Here is a 19,141-nt window from a genome sequence, read left to right on the forward strand (position 1 = left end):
TGGTCTGTAAAAAATTGTGTATGGACCAGACAATCCAGTTATCAACAACAACCTATGATATGTCAACCATGTCAGCATTTCTGACCACCAGATCTCATTAGCTGCCTCTTACGATAAGTCAAAGTCAGTCGCCTTTTATGGCAAGCATGGGTTGCTGATGATCTATTCTACCCTGGAACTTCATGAGTCGGATGCAAGCAGAGAGCCTCTTCTAATGTAGAGAGTCTGGTGTGAATATTTCTTTCAGAACTGAGACTAGACATTTATGTTATATTTGTTGTATCAACAGCAAATGAGGTGAACTGGCTGTTGTTGCATTCAGTTTTTCATTCACAAACAGCTATCTGCAGATATGGCAAGATGTGTGTCCACAGAACAGGTACCCAAGCATGACACTCATAGATATTGATGTTCAAAATTTAGGTTGTGCACCATTGTCATGGATATGTATACAAACAATGGCATTACATAAATCCATCTTTATCAGGATTTCAAAACTCACATTGCCCAACGCCAAGAAAAAGTCAGTTTTCATTTTGGGCAATCAACTAATGGTATCTTACTTGTCCCTGGACTACTAGATAATTTCTGCAGATCACGGTTTCGAACTTCTAAAAACACTTGAATTTCATTTCATATCTGCTCAAAATGTAACTGTTAAAATTTGACATGATACGAGAACACAATGAAGTACTTTCGCAATGATAATACACTAGAGTTTTCTTTCTTGGCTTTTTATCACTTCTTCATAAATAATCCAGTAAATATTCACATCGTATACCATGTTGATTAATTCTTTCATAATTACATCATCATGATCATGTCTTAAAGTCAGGGCACGTGGCAAATTAGTCAGGCCAAGTGACTTTCTTTAAGTCACTTGCCCCGTAGCAAGTGACTTTTGAAAAAGAAATTGAACCCATGTATATATTTGGAACAAAGCTGTAATGACTTGCTACTTACAAACTTGAGAAGGCATGTGTTTTCCCTGAGAGCGCCCACACATCCTGAGAAGCCCAGGAAGAAGATGATAATGCCCACGACGATGAAGATGATTGACAGGTCAAAGATGATGTCATACACATTCTGGATGTCTACGTGAGAAAAGCGGTTTTTCTCAATAAAGGCATATGTCCCCACAGCAACCAGCAGACAGCCAATTAGCTGAAAGTATAGAAACACAATCATCACAAAACTTCATAGTGAAATACCACCAGATCATTCTTAGAATACACACACTGGCATTCAGACAGTTATCACGGAGTAACAACAATGAATTTTGTATGGAAATTGATCAAACAATGTATACACAGTTTATGTCTGACTGAAGAGATGAGTCCTTATTACCATAGGCCAACATTTATCTAGAAAGTTCTGTTACCCCATATAGTTGTAATTAATACCCATTTTGAACATTATGCGTGTTAGATGTTTTTAATACTTTTGACTGAAGTCTTTCTCTAAGCTATTACTGATCAGGATGACACTAATATAAGTTGTATGCTTCCCTCTGGTAGTATGGCCTGATGTACACCTCTCTGCAGCAGTGTTGCCCATGCTGGAAGGCCAGTAGGCTAGGGCTGATTCTGATACAGAAACATGTATATCAGACTGTATTACCCAAAGAAGAAATTTACAATACCTTGATCTTACCGCCATACTGAGTGAAAAAAATATCATTTTATTTCATTTTGAAGGTCACATGCAACACACAAAAAAACTTTGCCGATTCTGATACCTTTTGGTGTGGACTTACACAACAGAAGGACACTGTCAAAAAGTCAAATTCAACTTTACAAGTTGAAAAATAACACAATGAAAAAAATCAGTGAAACTGCAGTTCAAACAATTCTCTAATTTTCCCCCCGTGTTGGTGGAAAAAGTGGTTGGTTTCATCAGCTCAGCTGTGCTGCACCCAAAGAAAACAGATCATCTCTATACACACACAATGAACCTTCTGCATATCAGCAAATGAACCAGCCATGAAAAGGCTTCGAAAAGTTTACCATGTAAAGTGTACACTTGAGTGCACAAGCATCAGCACTAACTGGGTTCGGTCCCTTGGGTGCTTCGCTTTGAGGGAAGCAAGCCCAAGTACAAAATACTGCACTTTTTATTCGTGATTACATGCTTATAATTTTGTTTATTTGTTGTTTCAAATTCAGCGATGTATATTATATGTCATGAACAAGTGATAATTGTGTTTTAATTATGTTTGGTTTTGCCATAAAAATATTTAATTATGATTAAACAGAGTGTGCAAACGATTTGATTACAAAATAGTTTAAAATATAGCAGTGAAAGTCAGTAAAATAATTTTGAATGATATTATGACAATATGACGTTATGTGGTTGTTAGAAAGTTTGGCTGTTACCATGGCAATAGGTTCTTGTATTCATCATGATCAGTTTTGAATGTTGACAAAAGGTATCTCCATGAATCGTCATCTAGTGACAGTGTGACATTTACTGCGGTATTGACTTCTGTAAGAGAGAAATCAATGCAGTCTTACATGTGCAATGATCTGCTTCAGCTGTATCAGTGCCAGCAATCACCTAATGTTCTTGTATTCATTCAATGTCCATGATCACTGCCATGATTACAGAATACTGAAACTCATGCCAACTACAGTGACTGGGGAATGAACACATGCACCAATCAGAAGCATGTCAAACACAGGTCCAGTTACTCCATGGCTTGTTGAACTGTTTTTACTGGTTTTACCTAATTATTGATAATCAACTATCATCTCATTATGCTGACCTGCATTTCTTAATTACAACATGTAACAGATCAAGACAAGTGAAACAAAAGTGTTGATATTTGTCAACACAGACTTGATTATGAGAAGAATGTAATGTTAAAAATCAGAGCCAACTCAAACTCTTTCTACTAAATTTCAACACATAAATACACAATGCTATTTAGTAAGTGTCAAATGTTACAATACATTATAGTTGGGCCTACACTATATCAGTAATGTACTAAGCAGCAATGGCTGAACCGGTTAAGCAGCTGACATTGTGTGCTGGCAATTATGTGCCTGGATTTGAGGATGTGGGTTCAAATCCTGCATGGGACTCAACCCAACAAAGTACTAGAATCCGTACTTTACTTAGAAAGTGTAAACCCAAATATAACATATGTTACTGCAACAAAATCATCTTCATGGACAGTCGAAGTCCAGATACACCATGTTTACAATGTTTTTTTAAAATAAATATATATAATAACAGGATGTACTTCATCACATTTCTACTTCTTTCCACTTTTTGATTTACTTTTTCACTTGCAACGTTTAGTCCTATATGCTCACTTCATGGTGGGGAAAAGAAATCAGTGCGAACACCCCTCTACATAGGTAAATCCAACAGAGAAAGAAGAGTGCCTGACACACAGAAAGCTGAGGCTTATAAAAATGGAGCAGGAACTGACATCATCGGAAGACAGAACATCGTGAAAGCAAACATTAAATATCATATGATCAATATCATACTTGAGGTGGAACAGTGTGCAAAAGTCAGACTCAAAGAAGTATCAAATATATGATCTTGGAGGTTTAATGTACCCCAAAATGTGCTAGTGCTCAAAAGAATCAAGACTTTAAAGATTCCCGATTTCAGCTGCTGTACGAAGTAATGATGGAGAAAGACTTAACAAGTAAGACGTAGGATGTGAGGTTAAGTAGTGCTAAATTTAGCTACTGTCTACTGTGTCCATGTGTTTTATAGGTTTGTTAAAGCCTATGAGACCATAACTTGTGTATACAAAGTAACAAGTTTTCCTATGCTGAGAAATTATGTGTCTGGACGGACACAATATTCCTGACACAATGTCCGCAACCTGAGACCAAGGACCAGACAAATATCACATAGTGTGCTACCAAGGTAACCCAAGCCCAAGGACCAGACAAATGTCACATAGTGTGCTACCAAGGTAACCCAAGACATGGACCAGACAAATGTCACATAGTGTGCTACCAAGGTAACCCAAGACATGGACCAGACAAATGTCACATAGTGTGCTACCAAGGTAACCCAAGACATGGACCAGACAAATATCACACAGTAGGCTACCAAGGTAACCCGAGACATGGACCAGACAAATGTCACATAGTGTGCTACCAAGGTAACCCAAGACATGGACCAGACAAATATCACACAGTAGGCTACCAAGGTAACCCAAGACATGGACCAGACAAATGTCACATAGTGTGCTACCAAGGTAACCCAAGCCCATGGACCAGACAAATGTCACATAGTGTGCTACCAAGGTAACCCAAGCCCAAGGACCAGACAAATGTCACATAGTGTGCTACCAAGGTAACCCAAGCCCAAGGACCAGACAAATGTCACATAGTGTGCTACCAAGGTAACCCGAGCCCAAAGACCAGACAAATGTCACACAGCGGGCTACCACGGTAACCCAAGACATGGACCAGACAAATGTCACATAGTGTGCTACCAAGGTAACCCAAGCCCAAGGACCAGACAAATATCACACAGTAGGCTACCAAGGTAACCCGAGACATGGACCAGACAAATGTCACATAGTGTGCTACCAAGGTAACCCAAGCCCAAGGACCAGACAAATGTCACATAGTGTGCTTCCAAGGTAACCCAAGACATGGACCAGACAAATGTCACACAGTAGGCTACCAAGGTAACCCAAGCCCAAGGACCAGACAAATGTCACATAGTGTGCTACCAAGGTAACCCAAGACATGGACCAGACAAATATCACACAGTAGGCTACCAAGGTAACCCAAGACATGGACCAGACAAATGTCACATAGTGTGCTACCAAGGTAACCCAAGCCCAAGGACCAGACAAATGTCACATAGTGTGATACCAAGGTAACCCAAGCCCAAGGACCAGACAAATGTCACATAGTGTGCTACCAAGGTAACCCAAGACATGGACCAGACAAATATCACACAGTAGGCTACCAAGGTAACCCAAGCCCAAGGACCAGACAAATGTCACATAGTGTGCTACCAAGGTAACCCAAGACATGGACCAGACAAATATCACACAGTAGGCTACCAAGGTAACCCAAGCCCAAGGACCAGACAAATGTCACATAGTGTGCTACCAAGGTAACCCAAGCCCAAGGACCAGACAAATGTCACATAGTGTGCTACCAAGGTAACCCAAGACATGGACCAGACAAATGTCACACAGTAGGCTACCAAGGTAACCCAAGCCCAAGGACCAGACAAATGTCACATAGTGTGCTACCAAGGTAACCCAAGACATGGACCAGACAAATATCACACAGTAGGCCACCAAGGTAACCCAAGCCCAAGGACCAGACAAATGTCACATAGTGTGCTACCAAGGTAACCCAAGCCCAAGGACCAGACAAATGTCACATAGTGTGCTACCAAGGTAACCCAAGCCCAAGGACCAGACAAGTGTCCCTCAGTGGGCTACCAAGGTAACCCGAGCCCAAAGACCAGACAAATGTCACACAGCGGGCTACCACGGTAACCCAAGACGTGGACCAGACAAATGTCGCACAGTGGTCTACCAAGGTAACCCAAGCTTAAGGACCAGATCAAAAAAAAAAAGTGTGCCCAAAGATACCCACAATAGGCGTTCCATTCTATTAATTTTGATTCACTATCACAATCATTAAACTTGATAAATATCAAGCTATAAAATAAGTAGTTGTGACTTTGACAGTTTGCCAAGTTTCTTTCACTGACTTTCATAACAACTATTTCTATTTGTCACCATGTTTACACCTACTCCATGTGACATGGTACACCAGTGACAGGATGGGCGTTTGTGGGCTATCTGTATTGATACTGCAGCATGTCGTCCATGTGAAGTAACGACAAGTGTGTTCTCATCTCATCTACAACATGTTAGTCATTGATTACCAACTGATGTCATAAAGCCTGTCATTTCATCAATAGGACATTATGGATCACTTGCTGTGAATAACCATCTATAATCAATATAAGACTGCTGACATTTCACTCCTTATGAATGAGAAGCACAGTGACTGAACAGGTGATGAAAACACCATGGCAAATGGCAATATTTACTGAATAAAATGAAGACAGCAAATAAGGTGTATACTAATACTAATAATAATGAAGTAATACAACACCCCAAACTACATTAAGATATAGATGTTTAACAAACAATCACATGCATAATGAAGGAAGGAGGAAGAGAAGGATGTCTTTCACAAGATCCACCACACCTCAACCATTCATGCAGACACGTGTAGGTCAGTCATGTTGCCCAACTTTGCACTACATCTGAGGATACAAATGACTGATTAGTTGGATTAGTATTCATTGGCAAACAGTCAGCAATGATAAACAAACTTTCTGAAAGACAACATTAATATATCATGAAGTTTCACAAAAACACTCATGGGATCAAGCAGGTCAAAAGTGAATTTTATCAAAAACGAAAAACAAATTATTTTAATCAATTTTTGTAACATGATGTAATGTCAAACATCAATGAAACAGATGGATTTTCAATCACTGTGCTGTGACTTACAACAGTTTATCACATTCTCATACGCTTCTCTAGGCATTATTAATGTTCTGTGTAACACTGTAAGTGATTTCCTCACATGACCTAGCCTGAAACTCAACAGAATATGTAGTATTGTACCAGTCATATTCTGCCACAAATGGGATTTTATGTGTGGGCAACTCTTGATGAATATCGCAAGCACATATCTTTTTAATTGACTTTGTTTCCACTAACTCCATAAAACACCAGTTTAAAATTTGCTTTTCAGTGCTGTCATTAAGTGAAATAGTCTTACTTCTCACAACTAGCATGATTAGGTAATAGTGACATGTTTTAAGGACATCTTCTGGTAACCCCAAATGTCATGTCCTGTGCACTGGCACTCAACCTGGTCACACCTTGCTAGATAGAGTGTGACACAGATAAATAGTTTGTTTGGATGCATAAAGGTTTTGAATCAGGTGAGTCATGGTTAATTAACCTATAATTTGTATAATTTTAGGCATGAAAATAGTTCATCTTTGCAATTTCAATACTTTCCATTCCATGGCATGCAAATTAAGCACTATTTGCCTTTGAGAATATAAGTCCATACTCAAATGTCCCATACTGCTGTATTTTCTGCAAAAACATATGTCATACACATGAAGGTGGTTAGAGTGTGCATACTGACATGTCACACACAATTAAAAGAATATGGTTGATCCAAAGTGTAGTAGTTTCTATAATTATAACTTTGAATAGGAGACATAAAACAAAAGTTTGGACAACATATAAAATGAACACATTAGGGTAACAACCCCAGAAGACAATACTTCCGAGACAGGCATTTGAAGATTGACCCGCTACAAAATAAGCATGTTATGGAAGGAAATAATTTACAAGAAATGCACCACAGAGATTATATATAGTCTTAGAATCATTCACGGATGTATTTTTGTTGTATTTTGTTTTCCACTGTTTCCTGACATGTTTAAACAAAAGCAATGCTATACTGCATATATGAACAAAATACAAGATTACTGGTACTCCATTAAATTCCAGTCAGTACTCTAAATACACGCTACAGTTTTTCCAGTATTTCTGTATTGAAAAAGAAGGAGTACATACTCCTTAGGGCTAAAAATTATCTGCAGACCTGATATGGTTTGTTGATTGTGTCTCAGTTACAACTGCATAACAAAGCTTCCAGTACAGTAAGCATATTTCCAACCACTTCAGGGTTACTAAAACAAAATTAAAAAACAAGCTGACCTTTTGGGCTAATAAACAGGTAAAATGTTATCTTGGTTTTCAAATATTAACCTAGCTAACGACTGGTAAATCTTAAAGTTGAAGGGCGTGCTTTCAGGCATTTGAACAACTGAGCCATCACATTTTTTGTGCTCCAACTTTCACCAGACATCTGAGTTGCTGTGCTTGCTGTTGGTGCTGGTGTTTGTTGTGTTGTTTTTCAGAAGATTGTCATAACAACAGGTATTTTCAATGAACAAACTGTTCCCTTCCTTGTCACATTAAATTTTGTATGCACAAGCAAACACAACTCTGAAGACATGTCAGCTTTATGTAATGTATGATGAAAATACAACAGAAGAGTTTGGGGCCAAGATGTTTGCTCTTGAAGGACATGTTCTTGCAGTATCTTAATAGCCTCACAAAAACATCATCCACAACATGAGCCTTGCTGAGCATGGGCAGAGAGAAAACAGTTACTTATCCTTATATAACATGGCTGAAGGTCAACATGCTGACACAATCTCAGTACAATCTGAATCAGACTTGTTTGCTCTAATAGCTTTCTGTGTGAAGATTTGGGGACACCTCCATCACAGGTCCAATGGCATCATGAACATCTCCAACAGTGAATAAAGTATCTAGGACTCAAAACATTTGGCACCATTGATCAAACCCTTCCTTCCAGCATATTCGACTTCTGTACCTTGTCTTCCAATGTACTGCACAGCATCTGCAGGACCGAGGTGTAACATGAAATGGCCACTTAAATTCTGGACAGTAAATATTAAATCCACACCAAACCTTCTGGATAAAGGAGGTCCCAATAAACAAGATATGAGACTATCATCCATGCATATACTTTCTGCATGCTGAGAGTGAGACTTGCCTATTATAATGACAGATTTACTTAAAGATCACATACACTCAGGGGGTGCAAATATATAAATCACGCATTGGCATCAGTATGAATGAAACCTTGTCATTAAAACTTCTAATTTCGATCTTTATTTACCTTAAATCGACCATTCTTACAACAGTGCACAATTCTCAGCCACGAACGAAATTTCAAACAATTAGAGCGGCGCATCTATGTGATGAGTGAGTGAGTGAGTAAGTGAGTGAGTGAGTGAGTGAGTGAGTGAGTGAGTGAGTGAGTGAGTGAGTGAGTGAGTGAGTGAGTGAGTGAGTGAGTGAGTGAGTGAGTGAGTGAGTGAGTTTAGTTTTACACCGCTTTTAGCAATATATCACAACAGGGACACCAGAAAATGGGCTTCACACGTACCCATGTGGGGAATCGAACCCGGGTCTTCAGCGTGACGAGCGAAACGCTTTAAACACTAGGCTACCCCACCGCCCTGATGTAATATGAGGTATAGATAGGAGGGCCTATGCAGAATTCATCTACATTTCTGGGGGTAAACTATTTCATTTACAGGTTTGTACAAACCTGAAATCACAACAGCTGTTGTGAAAACGAAAGATATATGTTCTCACAATCTACTATCATTTAGTTTTGTCTCCTGTTTTGCCTAGTTTCCGAGTTACAACCCTTGTTTTCATAGACGATTCTTTCAAAATCACTTGGTGTCACTAGGTTGTAATCTGTGTTATGTGGTATAAATCTACATGTTATTTGTCATACTTCACTTGATGCTCAGTTAATGAATTTATAACAGGTATAATTAGTGGTAACGCCACTTAAATTACCAAACAAAGGTCCCCATTCAGCATTTCTTGTGTCTGGATCAATCAAAGGATTCACTGATAACACACTGATTGATAAATTACATTTATGCAGATTTAAATGTGGATTTGTAAAAACGTAGTGTTTATGTATGTACATATACTAATCTATACTGAATACACTCTGTCTTGTCTGTGTCTGTGTAAAAACAACACCTTGTTTTCAAGGGATTAACCACCAATACATTGATTGATTGCTCATTATTGGCTAACTAAATTAAATTACTTTTTAAAAAAATGATGGACATTATGAGGAAACCCTACCTCCCTTCTGTGGAAGAAGTCGTTATGTTGCAAGCTGTGTTATGCAAAATCCTTTTGGACATGATTCAAATACATATTTAACTACTAGTAGAAAGTAGTTCTGACTTTCTAACTTGATGAAAACAAACCATAATCTCAATAATTCTAATGGACTTTAGCCATGACTTCACGATTTTCAATTATTATATACCATAGGCTTCCACAACACTCGCTTCGCACACACAAACAACCCATTTAGCACAAACGGGGTCCATGGAAATCTGTGCATTGTGACACCATCACCCAACCCCAAGGAGCAGTCGACGGCAACACAACAATTCTGCATGTCTTTGTTGATGTCGAGAAATCAGCAAAATGACGAGCTTCCTACACATTTTCTATACATTTAACTGAAAATCGTTCCTTCTTGGACATCACTGCAGGGCTCTGGCAACAGAATTACGTAACCTGTCTGTGGTTTCGTTGGCGGGCAAGAGTAAAGCAGATGGCTTTTTGGCAACTTTTAATTGCTTTGTATGAATTAACAACAATTTTTTTAGGAATGAGTTTTGTGTTCCAATAACCACAAGTCTTTCATACATAGTGGTTAAAAAGAGTACAAAAAAATTGAGTTATTCATTCTTTGAAATCCATGGACATTTTATTCAGTACAGACAGGGGAGAACATAAATACTCCTTCCTATTATGTTTTTCTTTAGTGCCTTGTCCCCTGAAGACTCTAAGATATTACAATGAAGTACAAGTGAGTACAGTCGAACCCTGTTTACGCGGACCCAACATATTCGGGAACCCTTCCGGATGATTTTTATGTGAAACGAAACTTACGTTCATTAATTGTACTCGCTTAACGGGACCCCGCACTTTTCAAATCATTCCCATAGATTTCCATTAAAAAACAAATCCACTTATCAAGACAGCGAGATCTGTGTAACGTGCATTTGCATGTGTCACGTTAATACCATTTACTGTTCGACTATGTAATTTCATTCTTAACCTATCAGAACGCATTTGATGTGAATTGATTACTTAGCTATCAAAACACTAGGGACACGTGTCACTCGGGTTGTTCATTAAGATTTGGCGGGTGTGAGGGCATCTCATCAGTAACGAAAACACATGCTAAGCAGGATTACGTTAAACTACACTGTAATTGTACGGTTTATAACACTTATAAATCAACCCCTACTATCTGTCATGATGCAAATTAAAAATAGCCTGCCACATGATCTAAGTCATGTGATTCCCGTCTGGAAGTTTACTTTTGGCAGACAGCGTAAGTTTGACATGATGACATATGTTTTTAGGGCATTTTAAATTAAAAAAAGAATATGCAATTGGCAAAATAGAGACCTTTTTCAATTTACATTTTTCATCTACCTTACCACCTGAAGCTCCACACGCTACATGATTACGTCCGAGACAGCCTGACAAATGGTAACCTGCATTCCGCCTCCCGTGTATTATCGGTACATTCTATGTTATGATTCACTGTTATTACTATTGACTGTTGATTTATTGATATACTCCTTTCACTTAATTTTCACGTTTTGCTTGTCTGATCCAGTTAACCGGACGTCTCGCTATCTGGATGAAACAGGGTTCAACTGTACCGCAGAATGTTTGCATCCATGTCAGTTGTCATTTGTAAATCAGGATACATTCTACAAAAAAAACTAAGAATTCATAAACAATGCTTTTGGTCTATCCTGTAGTCATGGAAGTATGTTAAACTTACCAAACAGTGTGTTTGATTGGCAATATTAGAAGTTGATGAGTAATAGCCAACAGCATCCCCAGGTCCAGTTCAACTGCGACTGTGGTGAGGCATAATAAATATCAGAATCAAAGAACACTTTCTACGACAAAATCAGATTGAAAATCAGCAATATCAGACCATGTAATCAAATGTCCCAAACACAACATATTTTGGGACAATGTAGAGATGTTATCCAAAAACCACCAGGACTTCACCAAAAGAAAACTTGCAGAAGCAGTTCAAATCTGGAGACACAAGCCCTCAATCAACAGAGATCAGGGATATCTCATCCCAACTGCATACAACGAACTGACAAAAACAACAGATTAGAGCCCTCCAAACAACATTGCTAATTACCTCATAAGCCATGTATACTTTAAACTAAATATGCTTTATGGTTCAACTTCTTTATTATACAAGGTCACAACGTTTCGAGACAGTTCCTAGTCTCTTCTTCAAGTGAAGTGAAGGTAATACTAAAAGGATGTACTATATATACACATAACAGTAGACAGATAACAATGGGTAACAAGATATACAGGTTTCTATTAATTGATGTACAGGCTTCGATTGATTGATGTGCAGGCTTCAACTGATGTACAGGCTTCACCTGATTGACATGCAGGCTTGTATTGATTAGGTTGATGAGTTACAGGCAAAGACGTTTGGATAAAGGTTAGTCACTGAGGATAAGGTGGTTCCATGCATTGGGTAGGTAAACACCACTGTCTCTGTTGATTGAGGGCTTGTTCCGCTTGATTGCAATGGCTTCTAGGAGCTTCCGTCTTTTGAAGTCATTGGCGTTCCTAACTAATGTCCTGGTGTTGTCCCAAACAATCTTATGATTGGGGTTGTGCATGATGTGTTTACATACAGCAGACTTCTGATCCAATTTTGAACTGTATAACATGTATACTTTGTTTCAGCTTCAGTTACCATTGGTTTCCATTCAGACCTACATGTTGTTTATATCCCTGTTCATGGATATAAGACTGCTCTGTGCTGTATTACTTCACTCTTGCTTGACAATGGTATAAGGATCCACCAAAACATCACATCATATGTAATAAAGAAGTTGTTATCCATAAAGAACCTTTGTAATCCATAACGAACCTTACTTCCTTATTACTAAACAGTGTTAATGATTCAGTAAATAATTACAAAAAGATTAATCCAAGCATGCTTGAACATTGCGAAAGAGACAATGTTTTGATGCGAAAGGACACAGTATATGTGATGGTAGATCTGAGCCTTGATTGTATCTGACTTAATCATAAGTTTTGTCAACAGTGCACTATGATGAACACTCTTGAGGCATGTGTCAAACTCTCAAAGTACATGTCATGTTGTTCATGGGCATCATGTCTAATTTTAATAGTCATGGATTGGGCAATGAAATGCTGTAGCCATAGTCACACTCACAGCAAGCTTCATGGAGAGAAAACTTTGTCCTCACATCCTCAACAATACTTTCCTTCAAATAACCGCACGAAGGAAATTAGGATTCAGCATGGTTTCCTCATGTAGTCAGCTGTTCACAACTTGTCATCTTGATCTCAGTACTGAACACTTCCGCAGTTTGCTGTTATAATTACAGATGTGTACACCAACACATACATGCTATCAAATCTGTCTGCTAAAGCACTACTACTACTTGTGTTCCACATTTGTGGGTCATGTCAGACATTTTGAATCAGGTCGTGTCTAACCAGGGTTAAGTTTACATTCAAGAACAGGTAATGGTAGTCAGCCAACTGATGACCTGATCATGGCAACACTGTTCAGAGTTGGCCCTACATGATTCTGCTGGTGCTGAAACTGCTAGTATTAGGTAAGCAGGTAACAAAGGCACTTCAGCAAAATGTCAGTACATTTCCATTGTTGACAGAACTGTGTGGTTTCACCAGTACCCTATATGAAAGTCTTATGAATACCTATCACAACAAGTTTTGAAAATACTGGCACATTGCATTTGAAAATTATGCATATATATATCGCTTTATAAGCAAGGACATCAGCTAGTCAAATGAAATAATGAAATGAGCAACTTTTTTTTTGAGCTGCAAAAACTGAACTCTATGTTGCAGCTAGTTTCCTGTGTAGAACAACATGTCTGTTATGCATCCGTTGGGATCATTGCAACATCTAACAAAATACATACTTGTCAAATGTGAAGGGGATGTATTCTATTCATTTAGGTTCATCACAGTTACATTACAAAGGAAAAAATGCTTGCAGTAATTGTGATGTTACTGTATACACAAACCATTATTGTCATACATTGTGTAAGAATTAAGCCTTATATCTGTCACAACTGATAACAACCCACTACAAGGTATACTCAGATTTATTTCTGCTTCTTGTAAACAGCTAACACTGTCCATTATTCCTGATACAAACCACAAACAAATCTACTGCATGATCCAGTTCTAAGTTGTCACAAATCTACTACATGATCCAGTTCTAAGTTGTCACAAATCTACGGCATGACACAGTTCTAAGTTGTCACAAATCTACTGCATGATCCAGTTCTATGTTGTCACAAATCTACGGCACGACACAGTTCTAAGTTGTCACAAATCTACTGCATGATCCAGTTCTAAGTTGTCACAAATCTACTGCATGATCCAGTTCTATGTTGTCACAAATCTGCTGCATGATCCAGTTCCATGTTGTCAAAATGTACATAAGTAGAACTAGGAACATGAACTGAGTTTACATACTATAGGCACACAGGGTGGCTAAAATGTATGGCTTATGTGAAAATGTGTCATCATTCTACCCCTATACTATCAATCAATAGTTTCTACTATATATGTACAATTAGTGTTGAGAATAGAAAAACAAACACACAATCGATTATCGGAGGACTTGTGAACGATTATCGCTTATGATTGAAATCTATACATTTTTAATGTAATCACCAAATTAAAGATTTTTTCCCCAGATTTTTTTCTAATTAATTAATACTGTCATGCCATGAAACATACACATGCAAGAAAGGCACTGGAATTGTAATCAAACAATAAACATTTACAAGGCACATAGCTTTAGGTTGCTGAGCCCATGTTTATTCATGAATATGGTTACTTCATTCATATTAAGTCTGTTAATTGAAAATATGTTTTTTACAATCGATAAATATTTTTCTTTCGGTTGATTTTTTAATTATTTTTTATCACTATTTATGCCAACATCCCTGAGACACCAGATGAACATACCAGCCTCACATGTTTAACATTAATGGCACATTTAACTTTCACTTCCATTTTCCAAATAGCTGCCAACTGGTACACATAAATTTAAAAAAAAAAATTTTCGCTTATACATGTGTTTTGAAATAATACAGAGTTTTGTGGATCTACTTGATATACAAATTATACTACACACTTGTGTGGAATATGATATTACTGCATACATGGTAAAACAGCAGCTGTAAAATACTGTTGTTATAATTATCCTAAGATGTCGTCTATCATGCTTACTGTACACTTACAAAGGTTTGTTAGATTATTTCTAACATTGAACACATGCTATTCTGGCACGGAAGCCTAAAACATTAGCGTCATTGATAGTTCCATAAATACCACTGAGTCAACTACAGCATGTGAGGGCACCTGTGTTAGTACTGTTACTGCAACATCAGTTGTGATTCACAACAAGATGTAGTTTCAAGTCATGGGGCCAACATCTTCCTTCCCAGTAGGTCCACTGGAGTCCTTGTGACCACATGAGTAAGTGTTCCTTACACGCCCTGTACCTGTTTCCAAGTGGCTAATGCAGTAGCCACAGGCAGTATTATGCAAAACTCACTGACCTGTGAGACTGACACGGGCAAAAACCTATACTGACAGGGTAAGGTAAATTAAGCCTTAAACACCTTAACTTCGGACAGGGAAACTGAGGATCCTCACAATAACCATTTTCATTTGTCACCATAGATCAGGCAGTAGCCACTGACCCATACACACAGCTCAAACATAGTAACCTGAGGCCATTCTAGGTTGACACACTCAAGAAGGGAGTTCACTACAGCTTGCACAATAATAAACTGTAGCTACAGTGTGAATGTATTGTACACTTAACTCTAAGCTTTATTTAGGAGTGAGATAGATGTTGGTTAGTATGTCAAGAGTTGAAGCTTGTTACCATAAGCCAAGGGGTCACACAGCAATATGCAGGTGTCCATGTTGTCCACACCATTCACACAAACAGTGTGCGACTTCAGGTGTACAGGAAGCGTAACACTACAAAGATTAATGACAATGAATTCATATATCCCGTATCAGTCATGATTTGGGTGTTCAAATGACCAAAAGTGAACCACTTAAAATGATATTGCATACATACTAACTTTGATTACACGATGCCATTTAGAAAGTGGTCAAATGCAACATATGTCATATTTGGGATTTCACTTTCTTAGTAAAGTACAAATGCTAGTACTTTTTTCGGTTGAGTCCCATCCGGGATTCGAACCCGCACCCTCAGAGTCAGGCACCTAATCGCCAGCACACAAAGTCAGCCGCCTAGCCCGCTCAGCCACCGCGACTTCCACAAAAATGAAAGTCGGACAACTGGTAGTCTAGATTGCGTACTTTGTGTACCCCTCTGATGAGTGTAAATTGGCATGGCTCCCACGGCCGAAAGCTATGATTACACAATGCCATTTAGAAAGTGGTCAAATGCAACATATGTCATATTTGGGATTTCACTTTCTTAGTAAAGTACAAATGCTAGTACTTTTTTCGGTTGAGTCCCATCCGGGATTCGAACCCGCACCCTCAGAGTCAGGCACCTAATCGCCAGCACACAAAGTCAGCCGCCTAGCCCGCTCAGCCACCGCGACTTCCACAAAAATGAAAGTAGGACAACTGGTAGTCTAGATTGCGTACTTTGTGTACCCCTCTGATGAGTGTAAATTGGCACGGCTCCCACGGCCGAAAGCTATGATTACACGATGCCATTTAGAAAGTGGTCAAATGCAACATATGTCATATTTGGGATTTCACTTTCTTAGTAAAGTACAAATGCTAGTACTTTTTTCGGTTGAGTCCCATCCGGGATTCGAACCCGCACCCTCAGAGTCAGGCACCTAATCGCCAGCACACAAAGTCAGCCGCCTAGCCCGCTCAGCCACCGCGACTTCCACAAAAATGAAAGTCGGACAACTGGTAGTCTAGATTGCGTACTTTGTGTACCCCTCTGATGAGTGTAAATTGGCACGGCTCCCACGGCCGAAAGCTATGATTACACGATGCCATTTAGAAAGTGGTCAAATGCAACATATTTCATTTTTGTGGAAGTCGCGGTGGCTGAGCGGGCTAGGCGGCTGACTTTGTGTGCTGGCGATTAGGTGCCTGACTCTGAGGGTGCGGGTTCGAATCCCGGATTGGGACTCAACCGAAAAAAGTACTAGCATTTGTACTTTACTAAGAAAGTGAAATCCCAAATATGACATATGTTACATACTAACTTATTCACTGGAGGAACCACTGATTAAATCATCTTAAACATTGTCAGGGCTTTGAATTTCTACTGGTATATCATTGCATGAATGCAATGAGATTAATGAAGCAAAGAACAACATTGAATAGATCATGTCTAGTTTACAAGTAAGTAGGTGATTTCTGTTACTCTGATTGAACATTCAAACCAAATTTCAAAACAGCACCTAAACACCTTTCAAGTTTCTGAAGTCGCAAGATCAACACTACCAAGGCACATCAACTAACTGGGTTCTCCATGGGCAGTTAGTAGCTGGGAGAACATGAAAACAAACACAAGTAGCATGGAACATGACATTGCCCAGGAAAACCCTTCATGTCTTCATAAATAAATTCCTTCTATAATTTACAGTTCAATACTATCTCAAATACTGTATATGCCGACCATACTAGTAGAGGTAGACAGATGACTAATATCTGATATAATGAATTTTGATAGAAACAAACACCTCCAATAATATGGAAAAGAGGCCCAGCAAATTGAGACATTCAGAGGAGGAAAATCTAGACTTGCTCTATTTCAGGCTTTTGCACAGCATCAAGGTCTTGGCAAATGGGAAAAATGTGGTTCAGGGACCTGGAGACAGACTACAGTTGAGGCTGAGATTTATCCATGATAACATGCTGCAATGAATAGTCTACACAATTTAACACAGGTCTCTGGAAGGTGAGTCTGACACTCCAGCACACAATAGCACTAGCATGATTAGAGACACATAAACACAAAAGTATGGCATCTGGATAGTAGTAGTGAAATATACTCAAGGAAACAAATAAGACAACACCTGAACGTTCAAGTGTTCCTTTATTCTTTACCAGATTTCTTCACAAGCTATTGCATTGTGGCTAAGTTCTGAAAAAACACAATAAACTCTAGGAACACTTGTACTTTCAGGGATTCCCTTACTTGCTTCCATGAGTATATTCTACAACTGATACTGCCTCAGTAGGGGTTCAAAATTCCCATCACCCGACGCCCAGGACAAGACAGTTTTCATTTTGTGCAATCAAATTATGGTATCTTACTTGTCCCTGGACTACTAGATAATTTCCACTTATGGTTTCAAACTCTAAATAATCTTGGATTTAATTTCAAATCTGCTCATAATGAAGTCGTTAAAGTTCCCAATAATAATAAAGTAGAGCTAGTAGAGAGTGAAAAAATCACTCTTCAATAAATAGTCCAGTAAAACATTAACATCACGCATTGTGTCATAAAATCAGGGCAAGTGGAAAATTAGTCAGGACAAGTTACTTTTTTCAAGTCACTAGCCCTGTGGCAGGTGGCTTTTCAACATACTTTTTAACCCCTGCCCAGTTCCACATTCTACAAAGTACTGTGTTTGTACCATGCCTTAAAGTATTGTCCAGACAAAACCGAAACTAGTGAAAGAATAAACATATTGGAATACCTGCACTTTTATGAAACTCGTCATCACCTAGCAATGACATTTGCTATGATAGGGTTGGGCACAAGTCATTTTTCACGCTGCTTCCTTGTTGTATGCATGCACTTTCACTTGTCTGACTGACAAAGGTGAAAACATCTCCACAGTCGTGATTTTCTCGCGCAGTCAACCAAAACACTGAGGATGTCCATTAACCATGACCACAAGGAGGAAAGCTGTTAACCTTCTCCTAGAAGCCATGTCACCCGTCTACCACATAATTAGGTATAGTTGAGATTTATTTTTATATATGCTGTGTCACGATAGCCAAAACACAGACAACAAATGAAATATTCTGAATACAAAGTTTGTAAACAGTTGTAAATCATAACATGCAGGATGATTCGAGGTGATTCTTCCTCAAAATTACTTCCTTTGGGTGAAATAATACCAACCCCTGAACTGATCCTGTTTATAGTAACTTGTGCAGACATACAGTCACAGAGTGAATATGAATGACCTATGAGAATACATGTGAATGTTCATTTTAAGGTAAGCTTGGTGTTTAATAACCTGACACATTTCATGATGTAGGCAACAAAAACACTATTCAGTTATTAATTACAGTTTCAGGACAGGTTTGTGTGTAGTCATTACTTTCTGACTATCCACATACACCCTACGTTTTACAGTCAAAGGAAGATTCAGTCAATATCAGTATGGTTGTTCTGTTTGTTTTATC

The 19,141-nt window shown here is 38.6% G+C and overlaps 1 protein-coding gene across 1 annotated transcript in view; it reads right to left on the reverse strand.

Annotated features, from left to right (window-relative positions):
* The window catches only part of LOC137265657 (tetraspanin-33-like), a 31,995-nt gene that overhangs the window by 10,600 nt on the left and 2,254 nt on the right, over positions 1–19,141 (reverse strand). The window contains exon 2 of the mRNA XM_067801090.1: positions 964–1,164. Coding sequence (XP_067657191.1) covers positions 964–1,164 — 201 coding nt within the window. The remainder of the gene's footprint in view (positions 1–963; positions 1,165–19,141) is intronic.

The sequence above is a fragment of the Haliotis asinina genome, chromosome 15 (genome assembly GCF_037392515.1).
Source record: "Haliotis asinina isolate JCU_RB_2024 chromosome 15, JCU_Hal_asi_v2, whole genome shotgun sequence".
In the NCBI taxonomy this organism is placed as follows: domain Eukaryota; kingdom Metazoa; phylum Mollusca; class Gastropoda; order Lepetellida; family Haliotidae; genus Haliotis; species Haliotis asinina.